The 20,429-nt window shown below is 40.0% G+C and overlaps 1 protein-coding gene across 2 annotated transcripts in view; it reads left to right on the plus strand.

The window, feature by feature from the left end:
* LOC129102490 (ephrin type-A receptor 5) overlaps positions 1–20,429 on the plus strand; it is a 57,295-nt gene that overhangs the window by 7,104 nt on the left and 29,762 nt on the right. For both annotated transcript variants that reach the window (XM_054612666.1, XM_054612665.1), the window contains exon 3: positions 6,937–7,657. In XM_054612666.1, the coding sequence (XP_054468641.1) occupies positions 6,937–7,657 (721 nt within the window). The remainder of the gene's footprint in view (positions 1–6,936; positions 7,658–20,429) is intronic.

Below are 20,429 nucleotides of genomic sequence, written 5' to 3' on the forward strand. Positions count from 1 at the left end.
TCTTCTCCCAAAGCTTCATGTGCTCTGACTGTTCTTGAAACATGCGTTTTAGCAAAGGAGATGGGAGTAAAATAAGGGATTTAAAAAATTGTCTGAAATTTGATGGATGACCTTGAAATGTTATGACACATTTCACTGAACAGCATTAACTTAGTATATTCTAATATTTTGATTTAATAGCTTAAGTTGTCACTGAAAACCTTTCTCGTCTCATCTCTGATGAGCTCCTTGAACTGATTAGAGTTAAGTCTTCTTCTCTTCTTCATACACAGCCTTCTCTATTCACAAGCACAATAAACACTGAAATTATAAAGGCGTCATAAAGTTCCCTTTTTAAAAAAAGAAAGAACTTCGAAGAAACCAAGCTCCCCGTAACATTGCAAAATAAAGAAGTTCTCTTGAATACAAGTCCTTCATGGCTAGTCAGGAAGACAATGATTAACTGGAGAAAGAGACAAGAGGATCTCAAAAGTGGAATTAGTTTAATTTTGTCTCATATCCATATCTCTGTAAGTCAGCTACTGCAGCAGAACAGATGAGGTTGATGTGAGTTTAGGCCTGAGTCCAGAGAATAGAGAGAAAAAGTGTGTGTACATAGTTGAATGCAATTAATTTACCACTTGGGTAGAAATATAATGTAGGACAATATTCAAAGGTTATTTTGCTGATGCAGAAACAACAAAGAGGATTATTAGGAAGAATAGAACCACCAAAGTTTAAGAAATTAGCTTGAGGCTCCGAAATTGAGCACATTTGAGTTATAGTTGTAAGACACTGAGCTGGTAATAATGGAATTTCAGTTGAGTTTAGAGTTTGCATCCTTATAAATAATATAAATGTAGGAAAATGTAGGAAAAGGGACAAAAGAGAAGATAATGAAGGTTAGAAAAAAACGGTCGCAATATGGTTTCTTGCTCATTTGGGACTGTTAGGCTGTCAACCTTTTTTTTCATCAAATACCTCCACTACTACTGCTTCCTGTTCCCGTTGCATTGGAGCAGTGCTTGTTCGTAGATTGGGTGGGTTGCAGATCATATGCATTTTGGTGGATGCTTTTAATCTGCTGCTTCTTCAAGCATCTTGAAGGGAAAAAAATAAAGTAAGAAAAGTCAGGAAGGAAGGTGCCATTAAAGAGATGGATCCCACAATATGGATTATCTAATTCAGTCCATCCGTCTCAATTACCTTCCATTCTGATCCGTCTTTATCTCGAACATTAGTAGGCAATGGCCCCTGGGCCTGTAAAGAGGCTGACACACCACACCGACCTCAAATAACCTATTGACAGACGCTGACTGATGACCTCAATTCTTCTGTTTAAAGTTTTGTTAGAGGAAAACACAAAAAGCTTTAAAGGGCTTTATACGGTATATGAACTGAGACTGAACAAAAGTTGCAATTGAGACTGTTAAGTTGTTTTTTGTTGCCTGCTTGTGCTTTTCCAGTGAGCTAAACTATTTGAGGAGACAATCTAACTGTGATTCTTTAAAAGGTCAGAAAAACGTTTATCTCAGTTTCCCAGGGTCCCATGTGACTTTTTCTAAATGTCTGGTTTTGTGTAACAACAGTCCACCATCCAAATATATTGTTCAGTTTAAACATTTATTTCAAGAAATAAAGATAAACAGCAAATCTTCACATTGGAGAAGTTGCAACCAGAGAATATTTTTAAAGTTTTGCTTTAAGAAATGATTTAAACGTTTAATCAAAAGTTAACAGTTAAGTCTCTGAAGACTAATGTACTAATCGCTGCAGCTGTAATTGCAAATTTAATCGAAACAACTTTGCATTTTAACTGTGATTAGTTTTTATAAATCAAACCCCGGTCCTGTAGTTGTGATACATATATGGCAATACTAATACTGCTGGCTTTGGCCAAGTGTGTTATGTACATGTTGTTTTATGATATAATAAACTGAGATATCGGACTGACAACCCCTAAGAATTAACAGCTCTGCACTTGTATCTGCTTAAGTTGATGGTGGACGATTAGCTCAAACAGTCTTATGTTAGTGTGAGAAGCAAAAAAAAAAGAAGCAAAACAGAAAATAAGGTGAAACCACGCTAAATTGGTGTAACTTGTTTGGCTGAACATCTACCCAGAGAGCTCTCTTTCATCGACCGCCTCAGCATGTTCAATTGACCAAAGATAAAGGCAAGCTAGCATCAAAGGTGCTGAACACACTGAAAAAAATACTCTGGGCAATGGAGAGGCGCAGACACTCAATGACGGCTAACAGTTGGCCCGATGTGTCAGGGTCCTAAACTGTCCGTCCCTAATAAGGAAGGGCAGCGGCTGTTTGAACAGTTCAAGGAGTGTTTGCTCAGGGATTCGTTCTGCTGCAGCTCATAGGGCTATTTAGCAGGCATGGTTTTCCCTTAATGCACATGACAGTACCATGAAGAAGGGAAGACAAGGTGGCGTAAAAGGGAGAGGAGAACAGGGTGATACGAGAATGGCGGAAAACAGTCGAACAGTGTTTCTAGGTTAGACTTGAGATTGGATAATTAAAGGAAGAATAGGGGACACATAGGGGGGGAATGATGATAGACATGAATGACATGAAAAGTCAGAGAAATGAGGCGCAAGAAGAGTGATGTTGGAGTGAATTAGATGGAAGCAGAAAAAAGGGTAAGAAGAGTGATGTTGGAGTGAATTAGATGGAAGCAGAAAAAAGGTTAAAAAAACGTTAGGTGTGTGTGTGTGTGTGTGTGTTAATGTAATGTGTGTGTGTGTGTGTGTTTTGTGGGGATGGGAGGGTTTGGAGTTGGGGTGTTCTTGTAGGGATAAGGAGGCAGAGGGACAGTTCTATCACAGTGTCATGATGGTCAGCGGTAATGGGCGGTAATAATAAGTTGGGGACAGCTTTATAGACTTAGAGCCAGGAGGGCACTCCGCACAGCCACGGGCAGTCTGCTGATGGATGCGACACACACAAGGAACACACACACGATAGTCAACAAGACAAAAAGACACACACTAATTAAGGGAGCCAGAAGGATGCCTATAGGGACAGTTCAGTGTAGGGAGCAAACTGAAATAGAGGCTAGTGCTGTGTGAGGAGGTCTGAAAATTTAGAACCTGTGATTATTGGGACCATTTGCCAGCGTTGGGACCAAGGACTCCCAATCTGTACGCTCTTTGAATTGTATCAATTCACCCAAATTGCACCAAAACAAATCATACTGCTAGTGTTATCTAGCCATGATGATAATTTTGGTTTTATGTGTCAAGGTGTTAAGATAATTGCCCCTGAAGCGTCTGCTGCCACCCTAATATAATGTAAGCAAACAGCATTGTGTTCATGTTGTTCAATGCTTTAAAAAAAAGTCCTGCAATAATTCACATTCTTTGCTGTCAACATTTTTTTATAGAAGCTGCGCAAAGCAAACATTTGCATTATTTTGAGTTACTGGTATCTTGAGGAAAGAAGCAGCAGGAATCTTAAAAAACAAATATGTGGAAACTCCAGTGGGTAAACCCGAAAGTGTCTGTTTGGCTAGATACCACTAGGAACAATGTCTTTTTTTCTTAGAATTCTGGATGAACTGACGCTTTTAAGAAGAAGTTGTGTGAGTGGCATAAATGTGAGGTGGCCATATTTATTTTTAAACAAATGGATGGTGAATTGGGCTACAGAATCATTGAGAGACAAAAATATGTAAACCAAAAGAAGAGCTAATGTAAAATGTAACGTACAAAAAGTTTTTAGGTTTTAAAAGCTACACTATTGTTTCTACAGTTCCTCACATTAGTATGGGTGGTCCTGACCCAGCAGTGTTAGTATGTTGCTCCGAGCTTTGTGTTTGGCCTCATGAGGCCCGCCCCCCACATAATACCATGTACAATAGATTTAAAGATCCCATGTTATAAGCATCTGAACTTAGCTCATTCCTGGAAAACCATGCTCAAAGCCGTCACAATCCCTTCCTTCTGCACGGGTCTACTGTACCAAATCAGTCTTATTCTCCATAAATAATAGCCCTTTGTTTTTTGCTTAAGATCTCTCATTTCTAACCTTGCTTTGCGAGGAAATGTATCAACCATTTATGGGTATAATTTTCTGGAACCTTTTTAAACTCCTGCTAACTTGAAGTGTGTGTCAGTGCTCTTTTCAAACTTGCAAATGTTCAAGTGTCATATCAATTTACATTAGTAATCAAGCACTGTTATTACAGCACTGCTTCAAAGCAGGAGGATTCCCAGTGGCAACAAGGGCAACCACACTTTAGACACAGATACTGAACCTATTTGGTTCCAGGCAAAACTGGAGAAGGTCGTCTGCTAAACTCCCTGCTGGGCTACCATTGATGGTTGGTGTGTATGTTTGTATGTATGTGTGTGCGTGTGTTTGTGCCTGTGTGTGTTAAGCTGTGTAAAGCCCGGAGCAGGCTGGTGGATCTGTGTGATCTAACCAGTAAGAGGCTTAATGTCTGCACTGGGACTGACAGGGCTGGAGTCTGGGAGAGATCGGGACTCAAACAAGCACACACAGTTTTATACCCACAGCTACCTGTGAGGACCCTCGTTAACATAATGGATTAAGTCTAACCTTAACCCAGGCTATGTCTAACCTTGACTCTTAATAAACTAATAGTCAACCCCTAAACAGCTCTTTGAAGAATTCAGCTTAGTTTAAGTTGAAAATGGGTTTTTCTTCACAATATATTTAAGAAAGAAATATTCTTTCTGGCAATAAGGTTAGAAAATGTTGCGGCATGCACATAAAGGGTATCGTGTCATATCTGACCCATGTTCAGTTTATTTCTCCTCATAAAAGTTATCTCTTGAATATTGTCCATAAAAGAAGACAGGCAGACAGAAATCATTCAACTGTTACTTTTATTTATTTACAAATTTTGCGTTCTCTCTTCCAAGAAATCCAGCCACATAACTATCCATTCATGACATAAAATGCACATACCCCAGGTAAATGCATCAACATGAATTGTTTGTTAAAAAGGCATTTAACTATGTAACAGGACGTGCAACAGAAGTAATCCCAACCAGTCATAAACTACAGATTATTTAGGTATTAATACTTTTACTTCTGGCTACAAAAGAGTCAGAGACAAAAGCACCAACACACACACACAATATGTAATATATCAACACATAGGGATGTGCATTTTAAACACATAATGTCTAATAACACTTGACTATACCTTAATTCCTACACAAATGGTTCAGAAACTGAATGATAGTTCGCAGAAAACACAAGATTCAGACTAAAGCAGGGATGAATGAGAAGAATAAAAAAGACAGATGGGGAGCAAGACAGAGAAAAGCCAAAGACAGAAGGTTTGTACACAGCGACTACAGCAAGTGTTGATTAATATAGGCTATTAAGCTATAACACCAGATCATAGTCTGGTCCCTCTGGCCATATTACAGTGACATGACAAAGCGCCTGTATTAGCCATGGGAGAGTGCTAGTGATGCAGATAATAGCCACCTCCCAGGAGACTTGCAGAGGGAATTAATGCTGCTGTCTGACACACACACACACACACACACACACACACACACACAGACGCACACACACACACACGTGCTCGAACACTGGCGGAATCATTTACATATAGACGCAGACGAACACACACACACACACACACACACGTGCTCGAACACTGGCGGAATCATTTACATATATGCACACATACAGGCAGGCACGAACACACACACACACACACACACACACACTTTATGGAGGTATGGCTCTTCTCTACACACAGATGAACACACTTTTTTTAGTGCAGGTTAATCATTTTTTTTCGCTGACAAGAACTCCACCTCTCATTCATGGTAAATGCATATATATACCCCATAACACTATCTCATTCTTTTCTGTCTGTTGCAGTAGGAGGAAACAAGGTGGAAGGGATGAGGATTATTCCGCTATCTATACCTAGCCACACACACTAACACACACACACACTCTTTATAATTTCCTCGCCAGTGTTAAGCCTCTCAAAAAGGCAAAAGGTTGCGTAGCTCATTCTTACTACAATTCCATTGTTCTCAATTCTCTGTACATCTGGGTATCATTCGATATATTCCAATATTAGCGCAGGTAACTGAATTTTGGCAATACCATTCCTACTAAGTACTGTACGTAAGTAATATTCTGAGGTTCTTGTACTTTACTTGAGTATTTCCATTTTAGACCTGTTTATACCTCTACTTCATATCACTTCAGAGGGAAATATTTCACTCATACATTTATCCGACAGTTGCTTGCTACTTTGCAGGATAGAATTCTACCTAAACAATACATGTAAAGCATTAAAAATACAGTGCAGATTTAGAGATTCAACCAGTGTTTACCAACCTTTTATGTCTTGTGACATCATACAAAAACCATGTAGTAGTGTGTAGTTGGGGGTTTCTTGTCACATAAATGAACGTTCAAGGCTGAAAAGGGTAGTATAATCAAATATATCACAAAAGTTAAGGAAGTCTTGAATGTGAATACAATTTTGAGTATCAGAACCTTTTTTTCTTCTTTGCCACCCCATCATGTCACCATCTCTGAACTGTATCTTTTGACCCTCCAAACTATACTAAACTACCTGAGTGTATTTAAAGTAGTTAAACGTAGCCCCGCCTTTACAGCTATAACTGTAAAAAGCTGCTTATACATTGATGCATCAGTATTAACAATTTAATGATTATGTATAATTATATATCTAGACAGAGGATGATTTACTTTTTTTTATTTAAAATGCAGGAATTCTACTTGTAGTGGAATATTTTCATACTGCGGTGTTGGTACTTTTATGTCAGTAAAGGAACTGAATACTTATTCTACCACTCTCTGTAAGATCCCAAAAAAGTATTGAGGTTGGATACCCAGCTCTACTTTCCTGCTTTGTTGTATTTTTCCCCTCTTTTGTGCTCTTTCTTTATTAACCTCCGTCTGTTATCCGTCTCAGTGGGAGGAGATCGGCGAAGTAGACGAGGACTACGCGCCCATCCACACCTACCAAGTGTGCCGGGTCATGGAGCAGAACCAGAACAACTGGCTCCATACCAACTGGATCCTGACCGAGGGCGCCCAACGGGTCTTCATCGAGCTCAAGTTCACCCTGAGAGACTGCAACAGCCTGCCCGGCGGGGTCGGGACCTGCAAGGAGACGTTCAACATGTATTACTATGAAACGGACGGGGGTGAGGAGGAAATGGAGGATGGGGAGATGAGAGATGGAACGGGGATGACGGAGGAGGAAGACAGGGCGATGAAGGAGAGCAGGTACATCAAAATCGACACCATAGCAGCCGACGAGAGCTTCACCGAGCTGGACCTTGGAGACCGTGTGATGAAGCTCAACACCGAGGTCCGCGATTTGGGTCCCTTGACCCAGAAGGGCTTCTACCTGGCTTTTCAGGATTTGGGGGCCTGTATTGCTTTGGTCTCGGTGCGTGTTTTCTACAAACGCTGCCCGTTTCTGGTGAAGAGCTTGGCAGAGTTCGCCGACACCATCCCGGGCTCAGAGGCCTCGCAGCTGGTGGAGGTAGTGGGCCGCTGCGTCAATAACTCCCTGCCTTTATATGAGCCTCCCAGGATGCACTGCAGCACGGAGGGAGAATGGCTGGTGCCGATCGGGAAATGCGTGTGCCAGCCGGGATTTGAGGAAATCAACGGATCCTGTCAAGGTAAGAGGAGGGTTTGTGTGCAGAGCAGTGAACAAAAAGTAAAACAAATAGTTGATTAGCTGAATAATCGTCAGCACTAATTTTGTTAAGGGCCAAACACATCCTTAAATGTGAGAATTTGCAGCTTGTTACTTTTTACATAAAATCCTCACCCAGGGTTCACATCTTTGGTCTTTTGGGGTTTGTGGGTGCGTGTGTGTTTGCTATGGGTTGTGATCTTCATACTGTTTGTTTATTTTTATATCCATGCACATGTTTGTTTTTAGTATTGTGTGCTTGAGTGTGTGCACAAACAGGTTTTTTTTTTCTTTTACTAAGAGCGTTTCTCGCCTTGCATCTGTGCGCGCGTCGCTCCCTATCTTAGTGCAGGGTATTCCCCCGAGCCCAGCAGCACTTTGCTGCTCTCATCCAGCCGCTGTTCTGCTCCGACTCGAGCCCAAACATTCCCAGCGACGACCTTAACTGCCATTTCCACGGGCGCCCAGGGCCTCTCTATTTTCCTCCCCTTCACTCCTCTCCAATCTTCCTCTGCGCTGTCTTTTAAATTACTCAATTTTCAGACTAGAACACTAGACTCTACTTGTGCAACCAAGAGCATCTCTGAGCGGCGTGGCGAAAATCTCAGTCATTACAGCGGCTTGAAGCTGCGTTGAATTGAACATCGAAATGTGTGATTATTTGGTAGCTCTCGAGTGTTTCATCTCTACCAATCAAGTGTCAGCCTCAAGCAATGAACTAAAAGATTGCTCTCAAATGCTCAACTACACATGGCCCAATCTTGAACAGTACATACAGAGGTTTGCTTTTTTTTTTTTTTTTTTTTACACTTATCTAATTTGCACATGCATATTGGTGAGTGCGCATGTTCAGTATGATAAATCATGTCTTAGTTTTGATAATAAGATGAGGCTGGTTGGTGGTGTGAAAGGCTGCAGTGATTTCAGAGAGCACTTCTCAAATCACATTTTCCATTGAATTCATCACACCATGCCTCCAGAAGTAACCAGCAGCATCTCTCTTCTTAGCTATATTTTTATCGTAATCAAATGGTAAAACATAGTGTAATAAAGTGTGCACCATCTCCAGCTTAACTTCGTCAGACATGGAGTCTCTGTGGGGAGGTCATTAGGAAATAGCTGTCAGTGTGCCACTGGCCTGCCTGCAGTCATACTGCCACCGACTGTATGGAAACACAGACCTGTGGCTGACGAGGCTGAAAAAAATAAATCCAATAAACGTCTCTGGTGTTTCCATCCGGTACTGTGGATATCAGTCTGTGACCATGAGTATTAAAAAACAACAACCACATTTTTGTTTTGGGTTCATGAGAGAAGCATCTTTGAGGATGTTATGAAGCTGTACATGAGAGCACCAGTGAATACTGTACTCAAAATGAACATATGCTGTATGTGAATAGAATTAGAAATTTGTGCACTTTAGAATTACTCAGAATACAGAGAACTACACCTGTACAGTAGTGTCATAAAAAAATATGACTTTTTGGGCTCTTGGATTGGACTCGGACTAGCTTTTTGCAATATTGGCAACATGCTATGTCAATTCAACGTTGACATACTACTTGTACAGTAGTACACCAAATACTGTCAACTGCAGTTTGGTTCTCTCCAACTGACAGAGCTACTGGCACTCTGTCGGTTGTTCGGATCACACGCCACCTTAATCCAGACTGAAATATCTCAACAACTAATTAGACGTTAAAGCTTCTCAGGGGTTGACTTTTGACTGCCATCTCTTGGACAATGGCCCGATGCTTCAAACAATGCTCCAGGTACCAATCTAGCTTCAGTTTTCCACATGTAGTTTTCCATTTTTCCGCTCCTTACATGCATACACTGCCTTTTCAAAATAAACGTCCGCTTTCATAGGAAACCCCTTTGTTGGGTTTAGGAAACAAAACTACTTGGTTAGGCTTAGGATAAGATTGTTGTTTTGCTTATAATAAGTACATTTGTTCAGTATGCTAAAATAGGGATGCAATGTAGTAACCTTACCTTACTTGAAATAAGTAAACATTGACATTTGGTTTCATAAGGGACACCAAAACACTTAAACTGGGTGAAAGTCCTTATGTTTGACCCATTCATCCATCTTTCACAATCGTTAGCATGCTGATAGTAGCAGTAGGTAACGTCTGTAAGTGCAGCCTCACAGAGCCGCTAGCATGGCTGTAGACTCCTAGTCTTGTTATTCCTAATGATTCTTTAAGTAAAAGAAACGTATTTGATGGTGCCTACAAAATAACACATTTTGTATTGTACACCTCTATACCTCTGTTTATGAACACTGTGGTGCAGTTATATAAATATGTGTTCAAGTAATACTATTAACTATGGAATAAAGCCCAGTGAAAAGAGAAATTGAAATGCATAGTTTATAAGAGTATATGTTTTGCATGTTTTCCCAGTTAGAAATGTAGATATATAATCAAAAGTATCATCTGCATACTGTGCATTCGCATGTGACATAAGGAAGACATTTTTACATTTATGTTTTCTAGAAGGCAGATGAAGCTAAATTATATCATTCACAAGGTTCAAAAGCCTATATAGTTGGTTTAAAATGTATTTAAACTGTTCCATTGATTTAAAAAAATACTACGTGTATGACAGAGAAGTGGTTTGTGTCTGTATGGAGCTGGTGTGGGCAGCAGCGAAGATTAAAACACAATTTGTTGTTTCATGAGACATCAATTAAAAACCACAAGTGAGTCCTTTTTGGCGTAGAAGGAGCTTAAAAGAGACAGACAAAAAGTGGCATTCCCTTTCAACCTCCAAACGTGAAAGTGGTGAGTGGTTGTCAGTTTGATGACAATGTGATTAAAGTCTGACCCTGCCACCATGTTTGCGAGACGCTGACCGTACGCCTCATGACTGTTGTTGCAACAGAGCCAAGTTTTAAGGCAGACAGAAGGATTAACTGATTTTCATTTTAATGAGTTTTGCATTCCATGAAGATGAAGCTTTGTGATATGCAAATTTGATCCATTGGTTTAAACGTTGTAGAATAAAAACATATCCAGTGCTCACAGTAGAATTGATTGATTCTTTTCTTTTTTTTCTATCGTGGTCCATATGTACAGCAAAAAGAGAGTAAACAAACTAAATAGTGAGCTGTCTGAGTAGAACACCCTCCGAGCAATTATTGAAGCTACAAGATGATTTTCAGTTTCGTATGCAGATGAGACCGACGGCCTTTGAAAGTGTCTACAGAGAGAAACATGGCAGGATTTCCTCTCGCTGAGCTTTGTAACCATATGTGTTCTCTACTTTGGCAAACACTTTTTCATGTGCATTTTGCTCACTCACATCGCAGTATTAAGTGTTGAATTCTGTTTGGAAAGCGTGCCTGGACTCCATACTGCGAGGAGTTTGGTATTCAATCTCTTTATGCTTTTCGGGGACGGTTATGAACATCTGTCTATCTGAATATGTGAACCTGCAATGGGTCGAGTGGTTTCATTCCGACTCTATTATGTCTATTTTGTTTTTTTATAGTGTTTTAACAAAAGCATGCAGCGTTGATAACAGACAAGTTCTATTTTACAGCCTGTTCAGCCGTTTCAGTTAGTGCTTTAGGCATGTTTTGTCTTACAGTATTCTGTGAATCACTGGGTTGCAGGTCGGAGTACAGTACAATGTGAGAGAAAATGTGTGTGGATCCTGGCTGTATTGGCTGCATGTGCTGCCTAGTGGAGCGTGATTTAACGCAGCCTCGGTGAATGTAGGACAGGACTCGTTACGTACAGCTCTTCCTCCCCCTCTTTTGTCTTTTTCTTTCTCACATCTCGAGTTCTTTGTCTCACTCATTTGCTTTCTGTCTACACCTCACGCTTCTTTTGTCCTGTCTTTCTTTCTCTCACTTTCTCTTTTTTTGCGACTGCCTATCACTCATTGCCTCTCCATCCCTCCCTCTATCTGTTCCTCTTTACTGCTGCCACTTCATCAGCAGTCTCCTGTCTATTACACTTAGAAACCAAAAAGAACCAGTAATACTAAAAAAAGCAATCTCCCCCCATTAAATATCTGTCCATCTTTCTCCATCAACAATCTTATTCTGTCTCATTTACTCATGTTCTCTCACCAACACTCACACACATACACAAAAGTACATCTATGTTTATAGAATACATTTGGCAACAATACCGCAGCACATAAGGAGTTTCCATAGATGGAAAATACTGAAGAATCTTGGACATACCATTGTCGCTGTACAGCAACATCTCTAAAGAAATGCATTTTTGGATTTGTGTTGTTATTTGTTGCTTTGTCCAGCCTCAGTGTTTGATTATTTCAGTATTTTTTATTATATAAGAGTGAAAGACAATAGTACATACATTTACATACGAAGCGTGTGGCGATGCCTTCTCGTTATACCAGAAATGTAAGATATTGTGTCAGATGACATCCAAAGGATATTGTATGTGGTCGTGTGAGATGTATAGATGTAGGCACAACTTTAGCTGGGATAATTGGAGATAGCCCGCAGCACTGTCAGCCCAGCGCGACTGAAGAGAGTGGATGGGGGGAATGAGGGGAGAGCATCCCCGGCAAGATGGATGGATGGAGAGACGGAAGGATTGGAGGATTACAGAGAGAGGGAAAGTGATGGCAAAACAAGGGGACCCAAGATAAATTGAAGGTTTCTCACCACAGGGTGTGAGGGCAGAGAGACAGAGAGATGGATGAATGTTGTTTCAGCGGTGATTGCGCTAGAGGAAGGATAACTGAGGATAGAAGTGGGCAGATGGATGGGGGGGGGGGGGGTGTAGATTCAGTGCAGCCTCGCAGATGTGATTTAGGCTGAATGAACACTAGAAGTAATGTGGGAATAATGGCTAGATGGAACTATGGAGTAATGTTTGAATTGAGTTTTTGGAATAAGATCTGAATGGTTTGGATCATATTCAGGGTATGATGAAATCCTGGCTATGTATATCATTTTGTACATTATCCTCAGCTAGTTTATGTCATTTTTTTATCATTTGTTTTCTGTGAGAAACTAAGAAAGAACCAAGTTTGTAGTCTTGGCTGCCAAGACTGCATTCAAGCCTCTGCTGGATTTGGCTGCTCCATCTCCCTACCAGTAATATCATATGAAAACCCCAATATCATACTACAACAAACCTATGATATCATTTCATCATGATTACATTATTTATCATTATTTATTTATTTTAAATTTTTTAAATCCAGTTTTATTATTTTTATTTTTTTATTTTTTTTATTAACTACTAGGCAAATTCACTGAGGATGTTGCAGCATGCTGACAGGTTGGTCAGAGCTAGTTTAAGAGATTTCTGGGTTTCTGGGACCAGGATATGATGTCTGCATGTGCAAAAAACCTCACCATCAAAACCACACATATACAAAACATTAAAACAAATTCTAGCAAAAGGAAGTGAATGATTGTTTGAATGATGGAATTTCGGTTATAGACAATGATGATGTAATGGAATAAGTGCTTATTTAAAAAAAGAACATTAAAATGAGGTTGAATAGAGTGTTGGCTGTTCTTTGAATGTTGGAATAATGTCACACGAGCCTAGTGAAATGTTGTAATGCCACTAAAACAGCTAAGTGACACACTGTCATGATGGAATAAGGGCTGGATTCAATGTCGGTTTAATGGAATAAGGGGTAAATTGGATGTTGGATGGAATAAGAGTTGAATGCCATGTTGGGAAGATGAAATAAACGCTGACTGGAATCCTGGGATTGACGGCTTTGTGATGTTCGGATTCAGGCTGCACTGAATTCAAGTGACAGAAGAAAAAGACTTGGAGGTATAAGATGGGCAGCTGAGTCGGGGGGGGATAGAGGAGGGGAAGTTTGGGGAGGCTGGGAGTAGGGAGAGAAGAGGAAAAAGGATGACAGAAGATGAGGAATACGAATGACAACGAGGATGACTGATAGTATCATCAATTAAAAGAATTGTACGGTGATGGCGATAAACTGCCGCTCACTGTTAGAAGAGCAAAAACCATGGAGTATTTGGTTCCACGAGCGTCGTCTTAAGTGTGTCGTGGGTAGAGCTGGATTTCCCTCGACAATACTTTGTTTCAGTGTCAGGGCTCCCCTGATGTTCCTCTGTGTTTGCCTGCCTGTCAGACGCCACTGCAGCATTATGTCAAACTCGATCTGGTCATGGTGGAGCTGCTGCTGCTGCCGCCAGGAACTGTCTCACTGGCGTAGTAATGCGAGGAAGCTTTCTGCCTTCCCCCTCCAGGGAATTATGGGATAGCGAACGAGCGGCTCACACTTTCAGTGTGGTTGATGGTGACAAGGGTATTACAGTGGCTAACACACAGATACACGTATGATCGTGGCGGCATCTGCCATTTTAACTTTGTGTGCATATAAGGGTCCGACTTCCAACACCTCCTTGCTATGGGTTGCATTAGTTATTTAATTCAGTTGTTTATTTGAATATTTTTGTTTTAGTGTCATGCAAAACCTTTTGCTTACTTATATGGGTTTCACCAAAGTCATGGGTAAAAAAAAAAAGACATCTTCCAGTAACACATATTGCACATCAATCATTTTACTTTATAAATTAATTTACAGGGTTCCCAAAAAAATAATTAAAATAAGTATTATTTGTATTATCTTCCTAATTATTTCCCCAAATTATTTTGCTTAATTAAACGTCATTAATCGTTGATGGATGTGAATTTTCAGTGTTAGCAAATTAATATTATTCCCGCTGTCATGGTTGCAAGATAGCAGCCTAAAAATGCAGATGCTAATTATTTTCCGAACTCGCTGAACCTGAATGGCATCGCTAGTCAGATATTTGCTCCGCCTGTATCTATTGCAGTGTGCCTTTTGAATTTTATCATTTGAGCTATCAGTATTCAGAAAGCCTTACTCATCCCTGAGTTCCTCAAGAGACAGAAAAGCATAGTGAATGATCGCGCAAAAATCTGCAAGTGGCAGGAAGCCTTTTTTGATTCCGTCATCTCCTGAAATATGAATCGACTGGATTTATTGCATAAAGAGCTGCCATTCATCTTTTTAGAAACCTGTTCAATTGGAAGCCTCTTCCGGACTTTTTTCAATACACTACTCTCTCTCTCTCCTCCATCTTCCTTCCCAGCCCCCTCTCCATCACCCCATCATCTCAACGTGGTGACGCTGTCATGACAACTAAAGTGCTTCCTGAGTGCTTGTTGGGTAAACTGACTTTCCCAGAAGTGCTTCCTCCCTGTTACCCTCCCCCCTGCTAACATGCACACATATTCACATCTCTTTTTTTATACTTGTGAGGACCCTATTTGGTACAGTGCATTACCTAACCCCTATCTTTAGCCATAAGCAACATTAATAGGTGCCTATCCCCATTTGCCCTGATGTTAACTTAAACCTAATTCTAACCTCACCCCTAAAACCAAGTCTAAACCCTCAAACACCTTCTTTGAAGAAATGTGGGCCAGCCGCAATGTCCTCACAAAGATATAGACGCACATAGACACACACATTCCCGCAGTTGGTGAAATATTAATAAAATGCTTCATTCAGCCGCGCTAGCTTCTTTCCATGAAAGCCTGTTCGTCTCCAGAGTCCCAGTCAGTGCTGGCTCGTACGACCGGTTAGACCGGTGGTTGTGGACACTTTTGATGCATTTAGGTCAGGCGATGAGATTACGCTTTGACAAAACAATAACAGTTTTACAACATTGTTAAGAGTTTATTTAAGTCTGGGAAGAGGTGAAGGTGGAGTTGAAATACATGCACACTTGGCTTCAGATGGAGCAGAATTTTAACTAGCTAAACGGTGCAAGTATGCATGTTTTACCCTCCTCACTTTTGGAAAAAGAAAGCTGTATGAATTTGTGTTTGCCTGTACATTTGCAAATTCAAATAAATGTAATATTATGCTTTGCTTCTTCAGGAAAATTTCGATGAAAATATACAGCCACTGTAAAATATCCTGGCTATATGTTTCTAATACAGATGCTGAAAAAAAAAAAAAAGTAACACCAAATTGTCAATGTCTCTTAATTACCTGATCATTTATTGTAACATCTGGCTGTTTAAAAATACATCAAAACACATTTTCCTGGGAATGGCATGAAAGTGCAAACAGCATCTGGTGAATTTAAGTTCAGGCTTACGGTCACCACATGTGTGTTTGCCAACATATTAGAGCAATGTAATACTGATGTGCAAACAGAAGCACAAATGGTCTGCTTACTTGCATTTAAATGGGTCAAAATAAATGATTATTCGATTCACTACCAATTTAACACATCCATTTCCTACGCACTTATGTCTGACCTGGAGTATCGTAATGGCACCGAGATCCTGACCCTTGTACATCTAATCTGTGGGTGCTTGCAATTTGGGTTTGCAGTAGACGATCCATACATTTATCAAGTAAATAAAAATGCTGAAAAGGCAATATAACATGAAGTCTGGTGTCATTGTTGTTCAGCATAACATGACACCTGATTTAACATTATGATGTATTGCTCATGTTTAATCTTCCCAACTGGGGCAATAAATTGATTTCTGTTGGAAAGCTATTGTAACCTGCTGGACCTCTGGGTGTCGGCTTGTGGCCTGAGAACAAATGGGTGCTGAACAATGACCTCCTCCGCTACCCAACAGACAGGAAACCACCATTGACTTTATTGTATATTGTTGTGGTATTATCATCTGGCTTTGTTTGTGTTCACACACTGGCATACACAAATATCAGTGTGCATCTGCACACACACATGCACACATTCGCACAAAGACAGTAATGCAACAATAATGCATGGAGGTCTGACACTATCATTCATGCAAACACACATAAATAGACACGCACACACATGGTGTGTTTATGTTCCTTCAGGCCAGTAGCTCGCTGTGGGACAAATGCAGGAACAGGATATTTACTGTTTCCCTGCCTGATTTATTAGTTCACAATAGTATCTGTTAACCACATGGGCTTTGTGTTGAAACTCAGCCTTACCATTTTTTTGTGTTTCTTCTGTCAAAGTTTACTTTCATACCAATCCTGCTGGATCTGTTTACAGTTGGAAGAGTGACAGGAAAGATGGAAATGTGAGTCCATGTCACGTTCCATAAATAGTGTGAGACATTTGGCTTGTTGTTCGTATTTTGTCTGACCTAAAGCTATGTTTGGTATTCTGTGGTGGAATGTAACCCACAGTTCGAATATTTGAAATACAATTTGTGCAATTAGATATGATTTTGAAATACGTGCACCTTCCTTAAACATGTCCATTTAATGCCACGAATACTTCTAATCCACTTAATGTCACCAAAATATTGCGCTTTTTACTCGACAAACTATAGCTGCACTTAATTTACAGAATCTCTATCCACAACATTCGACAACCTTATGATATGATGCATTACTGTGGATTGAACTACCCGACCACATAGTTAAAATTGGCGCCACTTTAACAAGCTTAACACTAAAATGCTGCGTGCATGCTATTGCTGAGTAACAATCTAAAAATATGCAATATATCATGTAAAAATGCATAAATAATATGTACTTCAATACTATGAGTGCCCTTTCCGTCTGAACTTTGAAAGCATGAATTGTGTAATGTAGAAACTGCTACTTTTGTTCTATGTCCATCCCTGCAGACCATTTTCTACTTTCTATTTTCTACAATTTAGTTTTCTTACTACCCAAATTACACTATAAATGTCTTCAGAAGGTTGGTGAATACTACTGTTTGATCCAATTATTCTTTAATTATATTTCAGTTTTAGGTCTTTATTTTCATCTTTGCATCTTTGCTGTGTCTTCACCCCATATAAATGAATATAAATCCAACGTTCTGTTGATACACAGTATGTGGCCCTTAACTTTAACTTCTGTTCTATTCCCCCCTCCCCCCTTTTTCGAGTATCTCCCTCTCCCTCTGCCTTAATCGCTTACTCCCTCTAATCCCACCAAATGACAGCCAGTCATATAAATCAACATGTTTACAATGAAATGTTTCCAATTAAAGTGGACGCTCGTTAAGAAGCGTCAACGGACACCGCTGGATCCTTAATTGCCTGGGATGCCAGTGTGTGATGCATATTAATTACGTATTAACCTTGCACACACACAAATGCATGCAGGCACATTAGTGTGTGTTGCATATTAATTACCTATTACCCTTTGTGCTGTGCATTAAGAGCTGCGTGGCATCAGAAAGACAGCTTGCCCAAGGGCAACGCACGCACACACACACACACACACACACACACACACACACACACACACACACACACACACACACACACACACATTAATACCACCAACGCCGTCTATTCACATTGCATTCTCAATGAGGAATGAGCCATTCCAGTCAGCCGCCCATGACCATAACTAATCTCACCACAGCAAGTGTGTGCCTTTCTGTGTGTGCTCGGATATAAAGATGCATGCGTGAGAGGGTGTGTCCCTTTAAGACACTTAAACAAGTAAAGCACCTCATCCAAAGATCTAAGCCTTTCCTTTCATCTGGAGACGTTTCATGCTGGGAAATCTAACAGGATGTATAATGAAGAGATGATTAAATTAAGTAAAGAAAATAGATGATTTCAGAGTAAACAACAAAAAAACAACATATATTAAGCGAGTAAAACTGTGTGGGTTTGAGAGTTGAAATGTATGGTACTGGTCTTTTTTTTTTAAAGACTCTGGAAATCTGTACCTCATTTGCCTTTTTACTAAAAACATACACAACTTCTGGGAATTCTCCATCAAGAGATCCCAGTTGGCAATATGTGCTCCATATATGTATTTTTTTTAGGGTTATAGATCAAAGTTCATGTTTGATCTTTAAACAAGACTGTGCTCACTTCTTGATTAAGCGTGGGAACATTTTGCCAATGATGAAGCACTAAGCTGAGACTGATGGGAAAGGTCATTAGTTTTGCAGGTATTTAGTCAGGGACAAAAGCATTGGACATATGGAAATTTAGACGTGATGATGGCTCAAGATGAATGTAGTTTTTTTTTTTCGCTCTTTTCTGACAGCCACACCATGGACTGTATGGCTACCCTTCAGCTCTCAGATTCCACACCGAACATGCATGCATGGTGGCATTTTAATCGCTTTATCCAACTTTCAGCCCTCAGCTTGCTGCCCTGACCTTTATGCCCCCTTTTGCCTGTGGGTGGTAAATCCTTAGACACATAATTAAATGAAAACAGTCAAAAATGGAGCATGATATATCTATGTTGTCATTCCAGCTCATATTGCCATGTCACGTCTCACAATGCAGGCTTGCAGCTCATTTCCACACGTTCTGTGTTCTCTTTTCCTGTCAAGCATGGATAATCTATTTACCCTAAATGGAAATGAGCTAGAATTAATGATAATAAATACCTTAACATCTACACTGTTGGCTCGTTTTAGTCAATTGGAATTGACTTTCATTAAAGTGGCATGCAATGGTCGTTTTTTTTTCACACCAATTTGCACATTTTAATTGCAAATGTTTATATCATTCTCATAATCATTTGCAACTTCCAGGGGAAATGAATGCATTATTTTAATTTAATCAAAACGCATCATATAATCTTTGACACCACATTATCAGCAAATGTCTATTTTTCTATGCAAATGTCTGCATTTATCAGGCTGTCTCTTCAGCAGTAACATTGTTTAGCAAACAAATGCAGTTTCATGTTGACCCTTTTTATCCCTTTACAGAGAAAAATCTGGGATCAGATATCGAACATATCTAATATACAATATGTTACAGGTGTGTGTAGTGTGTAACAGGATAAAAAAATTAAAAAACTAAAAAGTTATCCTCCACAGTGACAGCTGACAAAACAAACAAAAACAAATCCACAGAAACTCAAAACTTAATCAACAGGAAATCCAAGTACGAGCCATCAAAGTATCGCACTGTGCCCAACGCATACTGTTTGATTGACAGGTGATCTTCAGGGTGTGCAGCATAGCCACACCAGGAGGTAAGAGTTAAAAGAATAACTATAATCATAGGCACACTGGCATGATATCTGACCATACTATCTCAAATTCTGAATATGTTCATAGGGTTTTCCATCTGTCAGTATTTTTTTATCATTCTGCTTATTATCTACTCTAAAGTCTATTTCACTGCCTGCAATGTGTACCCGTCTTTGTGAAATGAGCTGCCACCCCATTTTTTATTGATTTGGCCATGGGGGTTTGGAGGATGAAGTCAAGGAGAACTAGACACCAGACTATGGCAATAAATCTGTATGCAACCATAAATGTGTGCGTGGCAACGGGCTGAAGCAGACAAAGGATCAGGTGTGTCCTACTGCCCTGAATGGCGCAGCCCTCCACACACACACACACACACACACACACACACACACACACACACACACACACACACACACACACACACACACACACACACACACACACACACACACAAGCGCACACAAAGAAGGTGATAAGGTTCTACATCAGTAGGCTGCAACGGAGTGAGATGAAGTAAATGGACTTGCTATAAGAATCATACATTTAATAACTATGGATCCATTTATCCCTTTAACCACAAATTGAATGGCAGCCAAAATCAAGCATTTAGACCATCTTTTCACATCAGAATGAAATAAAACCTTAAAGACATACATTACTGTCTGTGCTTTGTTGAGCATGAATTATTTCACCAGCTGCATTATTATCTGCTCATTCGAAACTAGGCCAGCCACATGAATGCCTCAAAAGCAATGTCTTGAGCCGATCAACTCATAATTAGGGTATGTGTGCCATCATACATGCTAAA

Source organism: Anoplopoma fimbria, chromosome 14, assembly GCF_027596085.1.
Source record: "Anoplopoma fimbria isolate UVic2021 breed Golden Eagle Sablefish chromosome 14, Afim_UVic_2022, whole genome shotgun sequence".
In the NCBI taxonomy this organism is placed as follows: domain Eukaryota; kingdom Metazoa; phylum Chordata; class Actinopteri; order Perciformes; family Anoplopomatidae; genus Anoplopoma; species Anoplopoma fimbria.